The sequence below is a fragment of the Danio rerio genome, chromosome 21 (assembly GCF_049306965.1).
Source record: "Danio rerio strain Tuebingen ecotype United States chromosome 21, GRCz12tu, whole genome shotgun sequence".
In the NCBI taxonomy this organism is placed as follows: Eukaryota; Metazoa; Chordata; class Actinopteri; order Cypriniformes; family Danionidae; genus Danio; species Danio rerio.
Window position 1 is genome coordinate 32,373,222 of NC_133196.1, and position 16,580 is coordinate 32,389,801.

At 37.8% G+C, this 16,580-nt stretch overlaps 2 protein-coding genes across 10 annotated transcripts in view; both read right to left on the reverse strand.

The window, feature by feature from the left end:
• LOC137487222 (uncharacterized) overlaps positions 1-16,580 on the reverse strand; it is a 51,276-nt gene that overhangs the window by 6,402 nt on the left and 28,294 nt on the right. For 2 of the 9 annotated variants that reach the window (XM_073936017.1, XM_073936013.1), the window contains 5 exons: positions 6,715-6,838; positions 6,209-6,291; positions 1,540-1,735; positions 1,298-1,464; positions 76-255 (listed from right to left, as the gene is read on the reverse strand). In XM_073936017.1, the coding sequence (XP_073792118.1) occupies positions 76-255; positions 1,298-1,464; positions 1,540-1,607 (415 nt within the window). In that variant the 5' untranslated portion in view covers positions 1,608-1,735; positions 6,209-6,291; positions 6,715-6,838. The remainder of the gene's footprint in view (positions 1-75; positions 256-1,297; positions 1,465-1,539; positions 1,736-6,208; positions 6,292-6,714; positions 6,839-16,580) is intronic. The other 7 variants (XM_073936018.1, XM_073936014.1, XM_073936019.1 and 4 more) reach the window with 6 other exon arrangements.
• Positions 13,460-14,695, reverse strand: LOC101887118 (uncharacterized). The gene is made up of 2 exons (XM_009295535.5): positions 13,767-14,695; positions 13,460-13,578 (listed from the first exon to the last, which is right to left on the reverse strand). Exon 1 carries the CDS (start codon positions 14,596-14,598, stop codon positions 13,786-13,788), a length of 813 nt encoding a protein of 270 aa, XP_009293810.2. The 5' UTR covers positions 14,599-14,695; the 3' UTR covers positions 13,460-13,578; positions 13,767-13,785.

The window sequence follows — 16,580 nt, forward strand, 5'->3', positions numbered from 1 at the left end:
CTAGGGCAGGGGTGTCCAGGATTCAGTTTATACACCCCTGGTTGTATAAACTCAGAGCAAATTAAAATATCTCACCTAGCAGCTCCACCACCTGAATGAGCACAGAAGTGGGCACCGTGTCCAGCTCATCCTCAGAGCGCTCTATGGTTTCTCCTACACTGTAGGTTAGCAGCTGTTCAGCGAAGACCATCGCCAATGGAAACTCAAGAAGCAACGAGTGCAACACCAGCACTGCTCCAGGAGGGGGAGACACGCCTGTGGAGAGAAATATAGATATGAGCTAAAGTCAGCAGGAATGGTCTTAATGAATCTGATTGTTCACTTAGAGAATGCAAAATAATGCAGATCACTGTTAAAATAAAATAAATGTACAGTGGGGAAAATAAGTATTAAACACGTCATGTTTTTCTAAAGGAGCTGCTGACATGGAATTGAACCAGATTTTGGTAAAAACCCAAACAATACAAACATAAACATAAAACAAAACCAAAAAATATGAGTTTTGTGTAATAACAATGAAACGACACAAGGAGAAAGTACTGAACTGTTGAAACGTATTTAATACTTTATATAAAAGGATTTTTTGGTGATCGCAGCTTAAAGACGCCTCTCACATGGAGACTGAAGCCTCATGCGTTGCTCAGGTGTGAGTTTCTAATAAACTTCAACAGCGTGTCAAAATCTTGATTCTTCTGTGGGTCTCATCTATTAAATCTGTCCTTTCTTGATGCGTGGAGTTTGCAATGCAGGTCGGAGGATACACGATCGCAACTTTAAACTGAGTTTTACTTTGCCGAAAAAATGTAAAAACTTGGGCTCGGATGAGCCATGCAGTTACAGAAATGCGGTTTGCCGCCTCAAAAGGGGGCGCACCTTTTAAAAAACTTCTTTTGGATCTTCTGCGCAGAGTTGCGCGCGCAGCTGGGTTTTAAACTGTGGTGGCATGTCAACTACTGACTGACCAATGGTCTCCTGGCAAAGTTTGAGCGGGAGATTTTCTTTGTCTCTGGACCGCTAATATGCAAAATAAGGGTCCGCCCGAAAGCATGCGAAGAGACATTAACTCAGAGCATTAAATCATTTAAGCTGTATAGATTACGATCACGTGCTACGCATCATGTGTTGTAAAATGGCAGGAGAAACCTAACGGTATTAAACACGACAGTTTTAAGAAATACATCAACATGATTCACACATTCTTAGCTGGTATAGTGTCTTAAAAAGGGCACGAGAGAGAGATTCACATGATAGAAAAGTCCGAAATGAAATACAAAGTTTACAAACACATAACATTTACTTATGGGCTGAATCAGGAGTTCTGAGTCCATTTCAGCGTCGGGAGCCTTGTGTGTGTGTGTCCCTGTGTGTCTGTGTGTCTTGGGAAGAAGGATGGACAGGAAGGTCTTTTGAAGTTTAGGCAACCATCTCTTTTGTGTTTTCGCAGTCTCCCGAGTTCCCAAGAACCTGTTTTAAGACGATAATAATGATGATGATGATGATGTGTGTGTGTGTGTGTGTGTGTGTGTGTGTGTGTGGTACCTGCAGGAAGCAGCAGATCTGTCCAGCAGACTGTCCTCCCCCTGATGCAGAGCTCTGCTGATGGCCATGCTCAGCCACTCGCGGACACTCTGAGCGTTTCCCTGATAGAAGAGCTCAGTCGGAGAGCAGCTCTAACCCTGCAGCTCATGCAGGACCGACTGAGCCAACAGCACAGAGTTACAGCTGATCCGGCCATCTATACACACACACACAGGAGAGTCAGCAGACAGATTATGAGAAATTACTTCATCTTTCATTCATTCATTCATTTTTCATTCGGCTTAGGCCCCATTTACACTAATGCATTTTAGTTTGAAAACGGCGTTTTAGATCAGAAACGATCCACGTCCACACTAGCGTTTCACCTAGCGTTTTTGAACATATCTCCGTCCGTATAGCACGTGACCCATTTCTGTGTCCATGTTGTTGTTTACAGTGAAGGCTGGTCTGTTGTCTTCTGGTAGCGTTAAAGCCATTTGTTATAGTCATGTGATAGGGGCTTTGTGAATAAGGGAAGGATACGCAATGACACAAAAGCCCCAATCAAGTAGCGAATCTCAGCAGCCCTCAGATGTCTGCGTTTTTCCCCCATCCACACTGAGACGGAGCAGCAGCATTTTAGAATGAAAACACCCACTCCAGCATTTCCAAAACGCTCCGTTTTCAGGGCTCAAAAACCCTGGCATCGTGTGGACGGATGGCGTAACCGTAGCAAAACTTATGCGTTTTCAAACTAAAACGCATTAGTGTAAACTGGGCCTTAGTCTCTTTATTCATCAGGGGTCACCACAGCAGAATGAACCACTAACTATTCCAGCATATGTTTTACGCAGTGGATGCCCTTTCAGCCGCAACCGAGTACTGTGAAACACCCATCACATGCACATTCATACACTACAGCCAATTTAGTTAATCGATTCCCCTATAGCGCATGTGTTTGGACTGTGAGGGAAACCGGAGCACGCAGAGAAAACCCACGCCAACACGGGGAGAACATGCAAACTCCACACAGAAACGCCAGCTGAGCCGAGGCTTGAACCAGCGACCTTCTTGCTGTGAGGCGACAGCACTACCTACTGCGTCACTGTTTCGCCAAAATAAAAACTGTCGAGGATAAAAACCCAATAAAGCCCTGGACTTGTTTCCATTGCATTCCTCACAGTTAAATAAAACAAAGTATGGCTTCAAAATACAGATGATACATAAAACAAACAGGACCTCCACATTTTAAAACAGGAACAAAATAATTCACAAATACAATTATTCCTTTATTCATTCCTTATTCTTTTCGGCTTAGTCCCTCTATTAATCAGGGAATGTGGAATGAACCATCAACTTATTCAGCATATGTTTTATGCCGTGGATGGCCTTCCAGCTGCAACCCTATTCACAATCAAGTAACATATCAAATAAAACATCCTCATCTACTATGCAAACTAATTATCCTCAACAAACAATCATCTTTTGATAGGTTTTTTAAACCTTCTTAAGTCTTTTATTTCCTTGACAGATTTTGGTAATTTGCTCCACATGATTGCACTTGTATATAAAAACATATTTTTCCCCACTACACTTCTAAATTTAAATAAACAAATATTAAAATCCAAACCCCTGTTGCCTCACCATTTGAAAATACTTCACCAAATAACTAGGAACCACATTATTAAACATTTTACGTACCATTCCCAGTTTTAAAAAAACATTAGTGCTGTCAATCGATAAAAAAAAATTAACTAATTAAACACACTTTTTGTTTTGCAATTAGCTCTGCACAAGACTTTTGGCCAGCGGAGAAATTAAAATGGTCGTGCCGAACTGAGTCTGGTTCTCTCAAGGTTTTTTTTCTTCACTCCCATCAGGTGAAGTTTTTTTTCCCTCTCCGCTGTCGCCACTGGCTCGCATGGTTCAGGATTTGTAGAGCTACGCATCGACTTGTCATTTTGGCTATTTAAATGTAGATTTTATGTAAACGCAAGACAAAAACTATTTAAATTCAAAATATAATTATTTATTAGAATTTTTGTTTAACTTGTAACACAGATTTCTTCATGTAAACAACATACCCACAATAAACCATCAAGATCCTGCTGGACAGCCATATTTATAACAGAAATAAAAACATAGGCCTGTTAGTGCCATGTGAATTTCAAAACAATCAATGCCAATAAAGAAAAAATTGATTTCCATGTTGGATTCTAAGTGGACTACAAAATAATGCCAAAATACAGGCATTGCAAATATGGAATTTGGAAAATTATAATAATAATAAAGTATTTAATACAAACAATTGCACTCATTGAAAAGTTAGATTGCTGTGAGTTGAGAACATTAATTATAAAGTAGAAACAATTTAGCTTAATCCTCCTCTACATTTAGCCAGTTGCTAAGACAGTCCAGTCTGTTGACGTTATCGGGGGACAATGTGGACCTTTTCTTTTGAATGATGTGAGCTGAGAGTGAGAACAGTCTCTCACAAGCAGGATCACTGAATCAGCATATAAATTTCGGTGCCTAAGTTTGTTGCCACTGGTGCTGCGACAAGGACGTAAGAAGCATCAAGCGGTACATCAAAGGCACGCCCTGGTACGCGTTGTGTCACACCAAAGACTATTTCTTACAGGGACTTTGGTCATACCATCTTTAAACATTTAAACAACTTTGAGGGATACAGACCGCGGCATCGGATGTTTAGGCATTTGTTCTTGTTTCTAGGAAATGCACGCACGTGCACACACACACACACACACAGAACACGCGCAGGACAGTGACTCCCTGACTCCCTTCAGATTCACATAATCTCGTACATCAAATTTGCTTAAACTAAGCGTTTAAAAGCATGGCTATATTTCACAAGGATTCTGACAGAGCAACGTGAAGCAGACGATTTACAAAAGTTGTGTTTAAGGGGGAAACAAGACAGAATGCACTGTCTTTGACAGCTCGCGACATCATCTGAGTTTTACTGAGTACATTTACATGGACACCATTGTAAATGTAGTAATGAGATGCCAATGTCTTCATAAAACACAGCAAATTTCATGACAGCATTGACCTAAAATGAATGGTATGGCCTGTTGCCAATTAAAGAAAAGCAAAAACTGTGCCGAGTAGTAAAAATTGCCAGTGCAATTTTAGGTAAAGCACAAAGACAACCAAATGAAATGTACTTAATGAGAATTAAACAGAAAGCACACGCCATTCTTGAAGATTGTTGTCATCCCTTGAATATAGCATCTAGGCTTTTGCCATTAAAAAGACGTCATATGCCTAGTTCAGACTGCGTGATTTTAGCCACGATTTTGGCTCGCCGACAGGTTTTGAGAAATCGCCGACAAATGCCTGAAATCACAGGCAAATCGCTGCTCGTGCACGTGAGTGACAATCACACAGTATGAATGATCAAAGACGCGATCTGAGAGAATCGCCGATGAGTCGCTGATGCCTGTGAGCTATTTGGCGTGCTAAATATCTGGAGCTGTCGGCGATTCAAATCATGCCGTGTGAATTGAGTTTTGACTGAAAATAACATCAGCGATCGCCTACAGCCAATGAGAGAGCAGCATTCACTTGTGTGTGCGTGTGTGTATACCTGCTGCAGGCCAGCGGGAGGCTGGGGGAAAAGTTAAAAGCGCTCTTTTTCGGTTTATTTGGACCCACGAAATGGAGGAAAAACTAGTGGAGGTTTGACAGGACTCAGGACCAACCGTGTCTGCTTGATGTTTCATACAGAAAGAAATTAGTTCATTATCAACGTTGAGGAGAAATGGCTAATTCCCTTTAAACCCAGGTGAGCAAACATGTACATGTTCTACCCCATTAAAGGCTTCTTTCTCATTATGTAGTTAATAACAAAAGATAGGCTATACTACATGTTTTTTGGCTGTGAGACATAGTTTGGACGAAGTTGTCGGTGATTCTCCCTATAGTAAAGTCATGCAATGTGAATGTCCATGTCGCCGAACCATCTTGCAGTGTAAACAAAGCAGCGACGAAACGCTAGCCCAGATAGTCATGCAGTGTGAAAACATCTGTGACACGACTAGTTGGAAAATCATGCAGTCTAAACTCGGCATTAGACTGTCACAGTCAAATAAATGTTCAGATGGATCCAAGTGCGAGTGAAAAATAATATTTATTTGACACAGTCAAAATAAATGCAAGGAGTGAGTGCGGTGCTAGGACTAGGAGAAAACAGGGCAGGGATCTGTCACATCCGTCAGTGACCACCTGAGGGAGCTGTAGTGCATCAGGACTCAGAAAGCACTACAGCGTCCCAGAAAGACTACAATTCCATACATACCACGCGCATACACCGGAACACATACACTGACCTGTCATCTCATCTGTTCTGTGTTACCGTTGATTATCTGGACTATATATTCCATCATTCCACCGTTGTTTGTTATCGCGTCGTTTGTCTTCCTTGTCTGAGTATCCAGTAAGTCTAGTATTCCGAGTTTGTTATTTTGATCTTGTTCTTGTATTTTGCCTTAGTCTAGTTTGTGTGTTATTTGTCTCGTCTGTTTTCTAGTTAAGTTTAGTTGTTTGAGTTTGTTATTCCTGAGCCTTGTCTGATTTAGTTTCTGGTTTTGTCGTTTATTTGTTACTTTGTATTCTGATCACCTTGTTTGTTGCATTGTAAATAAATAATCTGCACCTGGATCCGCACCTTTTTGTTTCTCTGTTTTGATCACGCTAAATCATGACAGGATCAGGCAGGAAAACAGGGTCCAGTGGTAACTCCTCACGGTCCTGAGCACAGACAAATGCACACATAAGCACACGTAACGAACTGACAAGGAAACACAGAAAATGTCACCCATATATAAGCACGATAATGAGCCTCAGCTGGCGAGCTAATGAAACTAGCTGAGTGCCGTCATAACACATGACCAGAACAAATACACGTGGACAACAAAAACAAAACAAACCCATGATCAAACAGACACTCCGGAAGAGCGCACAAACCTGCAACCGTGACATAGACCCAAGTAAAGAAAACTGTGTATCAAATGTCCTTTGTGCCGACTGCCATTAGAATTTCATTAATAATTGAGTTTTTAATGTGGTTTATGTGATGATATTGAATGTATTTGTGTTGCCTGTTTTTTCTGTGATATATGTGATGTGAGCGCTGATGTGGTGAAGCCAAAGATCATTTTAAAACCTGCAAACCTGTCAAAGTGCAGGTCATATCCACAGGCCAGGATCGCCCGCCAAACACTGCGGATGTCCTGCTTGGCTCTGTCTAGAGTAAACTTGTGGAAAACTTCCAGCGTCAAAAACTTCTCTTCTGGCACTGTTGAGAAACATCGAGATAAAAGCAGAACATTCACACATTTGATCGAGCGCCTGCTTGAAGTTTTCATAGGATGTGCGCCCACCGACCTTATTTTCAATCACTTACTTTTAGATTCTTACTAAGGAATATACAACTAAATACAAAATCATTTGCCTATCTGTGAAATTGTTTTTCAAAAACAACTCTTATACATAATTATTTAATAATTCTATAAAGACGGTGGATAATATTTCCTTAGCTATATCTCTAGATGGTAGTATTCAGCTTAAAGCAACATTTAAAGGCTTAACTAGGTTAATTAGGTCAATTAGACAAGTCGTTGTATAACGAACTTAAAATTCTGTAGCCAATCAAAGAGCAAGCTGACAGCTCTCACATTGTCGCCCACTGAAGCTAAGCAGGGCTGTGCTTAGTCAGTACCTGGATGGGAGACCACATAGAAAAGCTAAGTTGCTGCTGGAAGTAATGTTAGTTTCTAAATGAGGTCCCGACTCTCTGTGGTTGTTAAAAATCCCAGGGAATTAAAAAAAATGTTTGGGTTTCACCCTGACATCCTGGCCAAATTTGGCCTCCTAACCATCCCCATATTATAATTGGCTTAATCTTAATAATAATCTGTCTCCTCTCCACCAATCAGCTGATGCGCAATATGGCTGCCGTAAAATGCTATATAAATGAAAGGAAGTAAAATATATATTTATTATAGGGGGGCTAATATTATTGACCTATTTCCCAGTTAAACTAAGACAAATAAGATTTTATCAAGAGTGTTTTAAGCTATTTCCTAATCACTCATATATTGCCTGATTACAGTGGTATACAGTAACATGCTTTTATGACGAACTACCATATACTGTGTTGTAAAAAAATAAATGAGTGAAAAGAAGAGAAGAACCCAGTCCAGGAGACTCGAAACAAGCAGAATTCCTTTATTGAGACGTGTTGGTTAATCTGCAGTCATACAGCGTCTTTAAGATGTCCATGTGTCTGCAAGAGCCTACTAGAGGTCTGCAGTCTGCAAGTTCTTTCACAAGTCTCTCACAAGTCTCACACAAGTCTGATTAAGACAAAGATGTCCTGTCTATATTGTCCTGTTAGGAGGAGGGGACATGGCTAAACAAAGCATGCAAATTAAGAGTTGTGGTCGGCATGGTAAACTGCTTTTTCAGGCCTTGATCTCATCACGTTCTGGAGACAGAAACCGCCTGACCAGTTGATTGAAAAGAGAAAACAATAGACACCCCATGCTGTGAAACTGATAATTGCATCACTTTGGCTTAACCTGTAGTCAGCAAGGCAAAGGTTAAATGACCCTCCTAGCTGGCATGTCAATGAAATAATATAATTAAAAACCAGAGAATACAACTTTTTAGTTATACATAGATTATTGTTAATTTGAAATTAAATGATATAAATTTATATTTCCACAACTGTCAAGTCATTTCCACTTAACATGTCGAAAATCAATGCATGTGCATCTGTGGGGGGTAGTAGTACCAACTTTTTTGGTAGTAGTTTGGTAATACATGCTTCAGTAAACCAAATGTAAGAATGTATTTAAATAACATCTAATTTATTATTAAAATGCATACGTTTTCAGTGTTTTGAGGGATATTTAGTGACTTTTAGGGGTTACTGTAGGTCAAACTATACAAATTATGTGTCCATTTTTTTTGTTGGGCTACATGCAGATATAAACACTTACAGTATTTTACAAGAAATGTGTGTTGTGAAAACTTTAGATAGTATTGGTCCTCAAGAGCTGCTATTTTCAGACTGTTGAATGATATTTTCCTAGCATTGATTGGCACAATTATGCATTTATAATGCTATGAACCTCTCAAATGTATATTTACATTATACTTTTTTATTATTAATATTAAGGACATAGATCAGAGAAAGCATTTTCTTACTATTAACATGCTGACCCACCTCTCATACATGTTATTTTAGGCCGTACTCACACTAGGTACAGTTGCCTCGAACCGGGCCAAAGCACGCTTGTCCCCCCTCCCGTCTCCCCCGACGGCCCGCGCTCACACCATATCGAGCCTCGGCACGCTTACGTCATCGCTGCTGCGCTGTTCAGAAGCGCTCTCTATGGCAAGCCTTTTTAGCATTTAAATCTTTGTTCTGACTCCATAAATATATTTAGAGATATCTCTAATTATATTTTGACTAGTCATAATTATAATTCGACTAGTCAGAATGACAATTAGAGATATCTGCAATTACAATTGTACTAGTACGAAATCAGATTGGAGATATCTGCAAATATATTATGACTAGTCATATTCCTCCATTGACTTCCATTGAAAAATATTTGCAGATATCTCTAACTGAGTTTTGACTAGTCACAATTGTAATTAGAGATATCTCTGAGTTTTTACTAGTCATAATACATTTGGAGATGTCTTTAATTCATCATATTTAGAGATATTTACAAATATATTTGAAGATATCTCTAATTCAGTGGTTCTCAAACTGTGGTGGTACGCGGAGGAACCACTGAACAGTGAAAGAAACAATTAACACTTTTAATCCTTTAATGCGTAATATAACATCGATGTGATCAGCATTGGCTGTTTTGTGAAGCGTACGATCACAACGCTGTGCTTAGAATGTTTATTTTAGTGCATTGTGTCATAAGCTGCTATAAATCATTTCCCGAAGTTTAAGAATTGATTCTGAAGCGTGATTTGACTGACATGAAAAATGGCCAATCACAGTCGACCTTGTCTAGTTGCGTAAAACGTAAGGGCGGGACAAATGCTTTCTGTGTTGCAGAGACAGAAAAAAACAACTTAAAACAAATGTTTTGTTGGATAAATGCTTCTCGGATGTTTCCACTATAGAGATGTCTAGCAGAGTAATTAAACCGCGGACATATTTCCTGCCTTTTTAATGATCTACAAACACGTTTCGCTCTCCGACAGCCAGTCTCTCGTCTCTGACCTGTCACTCCTCTATACATTCTGAATGGCGGCGCGGGGATGAAGGTATTGCGCAATAACTCATTTCTGCAAATGCGGCGAGTGATTTATTTTAACACGAGAGCGCATTCATGTACGCAAATCGCTAAAACAGATATGTGAGCTCTTAAATAGGCTTTTTTTTTTTCAAATGAACTGCAAGTCCTCTCAGGATCGCCTGTGTGCTCAGATTGAATACAATCGCGATCTTTCCACTATTAAAGTAGGCATTATTTATCTTTGTTCCTTGACTAAATTTAGTCAAAAGTATTCAAAGTTATTAAGTATTTAGAAATAGATTGATACATGATCGATGACAATGCTAATGGTCTTCTTATTTGGCTGTGTTGTGAAGTGAAACTTACTTTTAGGTGTATGTTTTAATTTTTTTTTCTTTACGAAAAAATAATTATGCTGGAAATGTTTCTGGATGAGGTATTTGTGTGATTTATACATTTAGCTGTATTCTGATCTGTCTTAAAGCATTACAGCTCAAAGCAATCCGTTGTTACTTATTGTTTATTTATCAAAATTAACAATAAGGCTCTTAAAGCACTGCTTTGATAAATGTAGTGTTGTCATTTCAAATACCTCAAGTAAAATGAAGTCATTTTGTTTTATTAATTTTTTTTTACTGACAGTGTACTTGTATTTTTTTTTAAGTTTCTATTTTAGATTCGGTTAAATGTAAAATAAAATCTACATGTAATGTACAGCTTTTTAAGAAACAAATTTGCCATATTGTAAAGAAAAATAATTTAAAATATGTAAATAAAAGGCTAAATTAAATCTTTTTACCATATACTTCAATTAAACCTTTCAAAGCTTGTAAATATCGTTTAAAAAAATGGGCAAAAAGTGTCTCTATGGCCTTAAAGATTATTTATAATAAGTTTTACCAGTGCTATTGAAAAAGATTAATTGTCATGAAAGGAAAAATCGACCATACTTTCTTTGTTAGTGCAATTTCCTATACATGTAGCTTTGGGATTTAAGCAATTAAACCATTCAATCAGGTTTCCACGTAAAAAAGTGATTTCATAATGAAAATCAGATTTTTTTTTTCAAAAGTAACCAACTAGTACTTTTTAAAAAAGTTTTACCTAATATCAATATTATTAACTAAAATTTGTGTTATTTTAGCAGTGTAATAGTATTTTTACTTGAGTACAAAAAAGATTTCACAAGCATTTAGGGCAGGTTTATTATATTATTAATATATGATTAATAAATATTATTTTTTATGTTTTTTATTTGTATCTATTCCTATGCAATGTTTTATGGGTTGCTGAGAATACTTTTCAGGTCTTCAATACATGTCAGTCTTGAAAAAAAAAAATAGGTGCTGGAATTGATTTTCATTAGATTGTGCCTGTATGAACCCTGTCATATGTACATTTAACATATATTTCAAGATTTGTCTGAAAGTGTATGAATATGACATATAGCCTATATTTATAAGGTAAAAGCAACATCTCCAGCTTTTGATGAATAGGCTACAATGAATACTTTAGATTTAAGTACAGCAGTTTTCTTTTTACTTTTTAAGAACAGCGCCATTTTTAATGAACTTTTAAAAGCACATTTTAACAAAAACTTTTTTTTTTATCTGCAAGCACAGTTAATGTTCAGACTATTTCAAATGTTTAAAGTGACTGATAATAATACATATTCTTAATAATAGGAATTAATCGGCATCGTTTTTAAACTGTGCACACCTGTAGCTGCTTAATTAGGCCTATGACGCTATTTTTTAATACTGGTTAAAAAATAGCGTCGTAAGGTGGTACTTGGAGAGATGATTTTTTTCTAAGGTGGTACTTGGTGAAAAAAGTTTGAGAACCACTGCTCTAATTAATTTACTAATAGTCGAATTACAGTTGTAGATATCTTGAATTGGATTTTTGACGAGTCAAAACTCAGAGATATCTGCAAATATTTTTCAATGGAAGTCAATAAAGGAATATGACTAGTCATAATATATTTGCAGATATCTCCAATCTGATTTCGTACTAGTACAATTGTAATTGTAGATAACTCTAATTGTCATTCTGACTAGTCGAATTATAATTATGACTAGTCAAAATATAATTAGAGATATCTCTAAATATATTTATGGATAGTCAGAACAAGTTTTAAATGTTAAAACGGCTTGCCATACGCTCTCACTCAGTAGCACTGTGGAGATTTCTCTAGTTATATCGTTTCAGTCGTTTGATATGCCGTCAAATATTTCGCCAAACAGTCCTTAGGGATGCAGGGACACGCAGTCAGATATTTCGCCGAACAGATCCGCCACTTTTGGCGCTCATAAACAATCATAAAGCTCTCGTGCTGCAGGAATGAGGAGGTCTGCTGAAGGCGCGCAGCTGGCGTGCTGTGAGGGGTTTGCGTCTTTAATAAACTACGGCAGTTTGCGATCACTGAACAGTAAGAATGATTAATAAATCCATATCAAACAGTCCCTTAAAAGTCTCTTCTCGCTTTCGGTTTCGGGCTTTGGCGCGTTTTGCACTCACACACAAGCGTACCGAGCCAAAGCCCAAGTGTACCGCGCTCAGGCACACCTCTTCCAATCGGGCCAGGGCCGGCCAAGTGAACCGTGCTTGAGCGCGATTCAGCGCACTCACACTTCTCAAACGATCCGGGAAACGGGCCTGGGCACGGTACGGATGGTATAGTGTGAGTAGGTCCTTAAAGTCCTTCAGAGGGGATCAAGCAATATTGGAGGGGGTCAAACCCTCCCCAAACCCCCTGTAATTTGCACATTGGTTATTCACACACTGCTGCCACACAACTGTTTAAACCACTTATAAAAGTGATTTTGCATAATAGGCCCCCTTTAAGACTGCATCACTTCAGGCCAATCGGTGGCAACAAGTCAATATCTACATCATACAATATACTTCAAATCATTTCCACTGAAACATGCATGTTTAACCACATTTCGTAAACAAACCACATATTTTAAGCCAGCGTTTAAGGGACAGTTCACACAGAAATGAACATTTACTCATCATTCACTCACACACAAGTGGTCTCAAACCTTGAATTTCTTTCTTCTGTTGAACACAAAAGAAGATATTTTGAAGAATGTTGTAATGTAAAAGAAAAACAGCCAAACTTTATTTTGATGGTCAGTTTGTTGAATTTAAGTTACATTGCATCTACAGTACATGCCAACTAATTTTCATTAGACTGTTGGGTTGGGGTTAGGGTAAGTTGACATGCACTTGCAAAGTTTCTTATAGTCAGTTAAATGTCTGTTGAAGGAGCAGAATCAGCAGATATTAAGCAGACAGTCTACTAATACTCAAAATAAAGATGATCTATCCATCAAAATAAAGTGGTACAGAAAAATCCCACAATAGTAGGAACGAAAAATATTATGGAAGTCAACAGCTGCTTTTTTCCAACGTTCTTCCGAATATCTTCCTGTACAGACATTATTAAAACCCACTGATTGTTCTTTGATGCAGTCCTTCTTCTCAAACGGTCTATAAGTTATTGTCTAACACATCAATAGATGTGAAGAAAATCCTATTGTTTACTTCTGTGTCTGGAACAAAGTGCTATTATGCTTCTCTTGGATGAATATAAATTACAAGGCTGAGCTTTACTGCTGAATGAGACACACACAAGACAGTTTATTCAATTCACATTTATTGCAAGTGTTTGGCCTGCTGGGGAAATCAAGGTCTTTCTGGAGCAGTGATTGGTCACTCTGGGAATGATGAGTGGAGATCGTGAGGCAGGCCTTCTCGTCTGGAAGAGAACAGAGTCAAGAAAATCAGTGTCGACGTCTAAATAAAGCTGAATTTGAGTATGAATTAACATGACCTCTGACCCACAGAGAATTCTATATATACATATGTGTGTGTGACATACAGCATGTTCCAGAAGTGTTACTAAGCTCAGTCAGATGTCATGTCACTTAAATGAGATGAAATTACCTTTTAGAATGTGTCCACACTAGCTCCTGCTTCTGAAGTAGGCATAAGCAGCACAGACACCTATGCCGACTCCGACCCAGGCTGCTGGACTGCTCACCGCAGCTTTCACAGCACTTTTCACATTGTTGGAGATCCTTCTTCCCCATGAAGACTCGCTGTTCGCTCTTTCCCCTGTATCTCCAGCGGCCTCTCTCTCTGTTTCTCCACTGGTCTTTCTCTCCTCTGTATCTCCAGCGGCCTCTCTCTCTGTTTCTCCACTGGTCTTTCTCTCCTCTGTTTCTCCAGCTGTCTCTCTCTCCTCTGTTTGTCTTGGAGAGCTGCTGTCATTATCTGAGAGCACCTCAATTGTCTTGTCTGGGCCCCACATGATGATCAGAGGTTTATTCAGTAAATCAGTGAAGTTCAGAGCTTTTTGTGCTCGCACTGCATCACGTCGATGATGGAAAGTCACAAAGGCATAAGCAGGAGAGATGATGTTGTTTCTGCACACTTGCACAGTCGAGATGGACCCCAATGCACCAAACTTTTCAATAAGCTGTTGTTCGGTGACCATTGGGTGCAGATTGCTCACGAGCAGTGTCTTCAGCTCAATAAAGCGGCTCGTGGGGACCACAGGATCTGGTTGCTGGTCCCGTCCTGAATGCTCAAAAGTCACATAAATGTGTCTGCAATTAGTGTCTTCATCAAAAGAAAAATCCAAAGAGTGGATTTGGCTGAACTGTTTCATTGACTCAATCAGTTCTTGTTCGTCCACATCTGGGTCCAAAGTCAGAACAACCGATGACCACTCGTGATGAGGGTTGTCTGAAGACTGATTATAGTAAGAATCCATAGCGAACGAGTCCTTCACAATCACAGATTTGTCAATTCGTACAGTAACTGTGTGATTTACCAAGTCACCGTCCTGAATGCTGGCAAACTGAGATGAGCTGTTCTAACATAGAACTACTATAGAACACATTCTATGACTGTCGTTGCTAAGCAACCATCAGCTGGGAGCGCGTGTGTGCGCACACAAACAGGATTCTAAATTGTTTATAAATTAATCTTAATCTGTTGACTATTAGATAAACTATTTATTACTATTGTTTAATCCTACAGATGATTGTTAATGTGCTGTTAATTATTATTTATTAGAAAAACCACCACTACTATGTCAATTGTTTATATATGTCCTATTTAATGTAAACATCACAAATGCTTTGGAGATACATATGTAACATTTGTCAAACCAATAAAATAATCTGAAAACATTTGACTTTCTCTGTGTGTGTGTTGGTATTTTTAAAGGTTTAACATATACATCTATTGAAAAATAACCAGTTTCTGTTGGTTTACAGAAGCTTTTAGCAGAAACCTTTGTCTCCTCAGCTGCTTCAGTTTATTTAATGAAGGATTGAGTGCGAAACAGTTTCTTAACTGAAGATATTCGGTCACAGAACTAAACCAAGAGTGATTTATATTTGACTGAATAGAGTTGATAAAATAATAATATTCACGGGTGTAAAATTCCTAAATTCACCTCTCACACCATATCCCTTATTAATCTTCTGTATATACTTAGAAATAATGTATGTATGTATGTATGTATGTGTAAACAGTTGATATCAGAATTATTAATCCCCCTGTTTATTGTTTTTACCAATTTCTGTTTAACGGAGAGAAAATTATTTCAACACATTTCTAATCATGACAGATTTAATAACTCATTTCTAATTACTAATTTATTTTATCTTTGCCATGATGACAGTAAATAATATTTGACTAAATATTCTTTAAGACACTTCTATACAGCTTAAAGTGACATTTAAAGGCTTAACTGGGTTAATTAGGTTAACTAGGCAGGTTAGGGTAATTAGGCAAGTTATTGTATAATGATGATTTGTTCTGTAGACTATCAAAAAAATAAAGCTTAAAGGGGCTAATAATATTGACCTTAAAATGATGAATAAAAAATTAAAAGCAGCTTTTATTCTAGCTGAAATAAAACAAATAAGACTTTCTCCAGAAGAAAAAATATTCAAAAATTTTCACAGTATGTCTGATAATATTTGTTCTTCTGGAGAAAGTCTTATTTGTTTTTATTTTGGCTAGAATAAAAGCTTTTTTTTTAGTTATTTCAGTTTTTTATTGGTCTTTTGCATGACAATAAAAATTAAATATTGAGAGGTAAACAGTAATGTATTGTCCATTATTAATCCCACCCCCTAACCTCTCGTTCATTAACTCAACAAAACAATAAATACATAAATACCAAAAAAAGAAAATTAAATACATTAGAACATGACATCAGAGTAACTGAATACAGATGGGATAAATAATAATAATTAAAATAATAATAATGCATTTAAATAAATACAAAAAATGATAATAATAAAATTAATTAAAACTTTCTGATAAAATGGTTAATTTTACAGGTTGCCAGCACCAGGGGTAATAGGCAGGCCTTTGATGTAGTCAAGAAAGGAATCCCAAATCTTATAAAAGGAATCTAGTGAGCCAGAGAGTGAGCAATGAGCATCTCAGCATTCCAAGTCTGATACAGTAAAAAATGTCCTGTATCCACTTGTCATGTGTAGGGGAAGAAGTGTGTCCATTTTAAAAGTATGGCACGTCTGGCTAGAATTGTGGTAAAGGCAAGAACCTTGCTGTCACGCACTGTCAAATCAGGTTCAAGAGATACACCAAAGAGGACTATCAAAGGATCAGGTGAAAATCAGTTTTTAATTTTCTTAAACACCATTTTAAGGTCAATATTATTAGCACTTTTAAGCTATATATTTTTTATAGTCTACAGAACAAACCATCGTTATA

What these genes read in the sequence shown, in the direction of transcription:
- LOC101887118 (XM_009295535.5), bottom strand. Translation starts at nt 14,598, where the DNA reads ATGGATTCTTACTATAATCAGTCTTCAGACAACCCTCATCACGAGTGG.